General features: G+C 48.7%; 1 protein-coding gene across 1 annotated transcript in view; it reads right to left on the bottom strand.

Moving 5' to 3' along the window:
• Positions 1–1,567: 1,567 nt before the first annotated feature.
• LOC114071236 (F-box/WD repeat-containing protein 10-like) overlaps positions 1,568–2,339 on the bottom strand; it is an 11,527-nt gene continuing 10,755 nt past the window's right edge. Inside the window, exon 14 of the mRNA XM_027909006.1 lies at positions 1,568–2,292. Within this exon, the coding sequence (XP_027764807.1) occupies positions 1,624–2,292 (669 nt within the window). The 3' untranslated portion in view covers positions 1,568–1,623. The remainder of the gene's footprint in view (positions 2,293–2,339) is intronic.

Here is a 2,339-nt window from a genome sequence, read left to right as displayed (position 1 = left end):
TTGCTTGGAGGGCAATGCAAAAAGAAAATGGCCAAGCTAATAATAATAATAATAATAATAATAATAAATAATAATAATAATAATAATAATAATAAATATTAATAATAATAATCAATAAAATCCCAAAACAAACAAGTCAAAAATACCACTGAAAAATATCTGAAGGGGACAGTCTTGCCTCTTTGTTTGTTTGTTTGTTTTGGGGTTTTTTGAGGATTTTGGGTGTTTTTTATTCACCATGTGAAGCATCGGGTGTTTCTGCCGAAATGGCAACGCTTCCAGCTACCACCAACACTCATTTTATTCAAAAACACCTGTGGAGCTGCACAGACAGAACCGCCGTGACATCCCTTCCACTGCATCTGTGACACCCTGTCTCAACTTCACATCCTCTGTGCTGAGCTGAAGCTGATCCAGGACTTGGTCCAGCTCTGCCCTTGCAGGTAATCTCACACCCATCCCTGTTGGCTGCAGCACCTTCCCAGTGCCTGAGCACACACACCAGGAGGGAGGTGCTGATTTACCGACTCCCAGTAGGAGCACAACCCTCTGATCCTCCTAATTTCAGGACGGCTAAGAAGGCAGCAGCCTTTCCGTGATGTTTTCCCATCAGGCTCTCTCTAGGAGATCCTTTTTTTTCCAAGGGGGCTGTTCCAAAGGGCCTCTGGCTGCAGCTGGGCTGGGCTTACGCCTGATTTCTTGGCAGAAAGTGCCATCCTGTGGCTGCCTGTGAAATCCTTGCTGCTTCATGCCTGGAAACCAGTGCCAGGCAAAGCCACCTCAGGCAGTGACAGTCCCAGTGGCACAGATGTGCTGACCCAGACCAATTGCCAGCCCGCCCAACCCAACTTGTTATTTTACACCATTGTAAAGTCTGGCTTAATCCCAGGCTTTGGGAGTTGAAGATGACATTAAAACAAAGAAAGCAAAACTAATCACGAACCCCCTGTGTGGAGAGTTTCAGAGGCTTTCACTGCAAAGTAGAACTGCAGCTGAAAGGCCCCTTGATGTGTCCGTGGGCAGGAGTGGCCTGGGGGGCTGTTCCTCCCCAAGGCAGTGCTTGCTGTTTGCCCTCGCTGAATTCCCCCAGGTCTCTCTCAGCCCTTGTCTCCAGCCTGTCCAGGTCTCTCTGGATGGCAGCACCTCTCTGGGATAGCAGCCATTCCTCCTGGGTGGCTCCTTACCAGCCAGGGCATTAATTAATGAAGATATTAAACAAAATCAGGTCCAATGTCAACCCCTGGACTACACCACTAGTTACTGTCCTCCAACTAGCCTTTGTGCCCTGATCCCACCCCCTGGGCTCAGCTGCTCAGACAGTTTTCAATCCACACACCTTCATCTCAGACACTCTAATCAATCCACGTGAACTCTAACAAGATGTTTTTATTATTATTTGCCCACAGCTGTGCTAGTGTCAAACGGTGTCATGTCTGTAGTAACAGCAGGTGTAGCAAGTTAAATCCAGGACAGGGCTCGTTCCCTTTGCTGCCTTGAGAAATAGCTGGATATACCAATAATATTTCTTAGGAAAACTTACACTGGGGATGTCTTTTAGAAAGCAAACTCATCTGGACACCAAAACCCTCAGGCAGTGGTTGTTAGTTGGACTAGGAGATCACCTCAGATAAACACATTATGCCCAAGTTCAGGAACAGGTGTTTTCCCTTCCCCAGTAAAAGAATCCACAGGCAGGCCTTTCACTTTCCTTAACCAGGCTCTCTGTCTTGCCCTTTCCTGATCTTCCGTGGGCTCTGCCTGCCGTGCCTGACCCTGAGCTGCAGCAGCAGCTGCCTCGTGTGCCTGCTTTGCTGTCAGAAGCCTGAACCCACTGTCCCTCCGGAGAGGGTCTGGATGATATGAACGAGAAGGCTCTGCTCTCCTGGAAGCTTCATTTTTCATTCCTGTTGGTTTGATCAGCTCAGAAGAAGCTGTGCAGAGATCAGTGAAGTGAACCCTGGCTCTGGGGAGAGGAACAGCTTTACCAGGGCCCCCGGGGACTTTGTTTTCTCCCAGCAAAACCTTGGGACGTACAACACAGGGAGCAGGGATGGAGGATTTCACACTGGGGCCGTACAAGGAATTTTTCAGCTTGAGCCGCAGCATTTTGGTTTCGAAGGGTGTAGAAATTATTTTCATAGTCAGAGAGTCACTGTGCAGTCTCGCTCGCTGGAGCTGCTCTGTCTGATCCTTTTTGTGCTGCAGAGGGGTTTGGGACATTGGTACCTTTTCAGGGTGGTGTTGCTGACGTTCCCGTGGATATTTCCATGATTCCCTGGCTTTGGCAGAGTGCTCAGTAGTGGCTGGCTTGCAGGTGTTCTGCAGCGTGCCGATGGTTA

Source organism: Empidonax traillii, unplaced genomic scaffold (genome assembly GCF_003031625.1).
Source record: "Empidonax traillii isolate 1590-97213 ecotype Southwest subspecies unplaced genomic scaffold, ASM303162v1 scaffold1912:size50415, whole genome shotgun sequence".
Taxonomy (NCBI): domain Eukaryota; kingdom Metazoa; phylum Chordata; class Aves; order Passeriformes; family Tyrannidae; genus Empidonax; species Empidonax traillii.
Note: the sequence above shows the minus strand (reverse complement) of the source record. Positions and strands in the feature narration are given on the sequence as shown.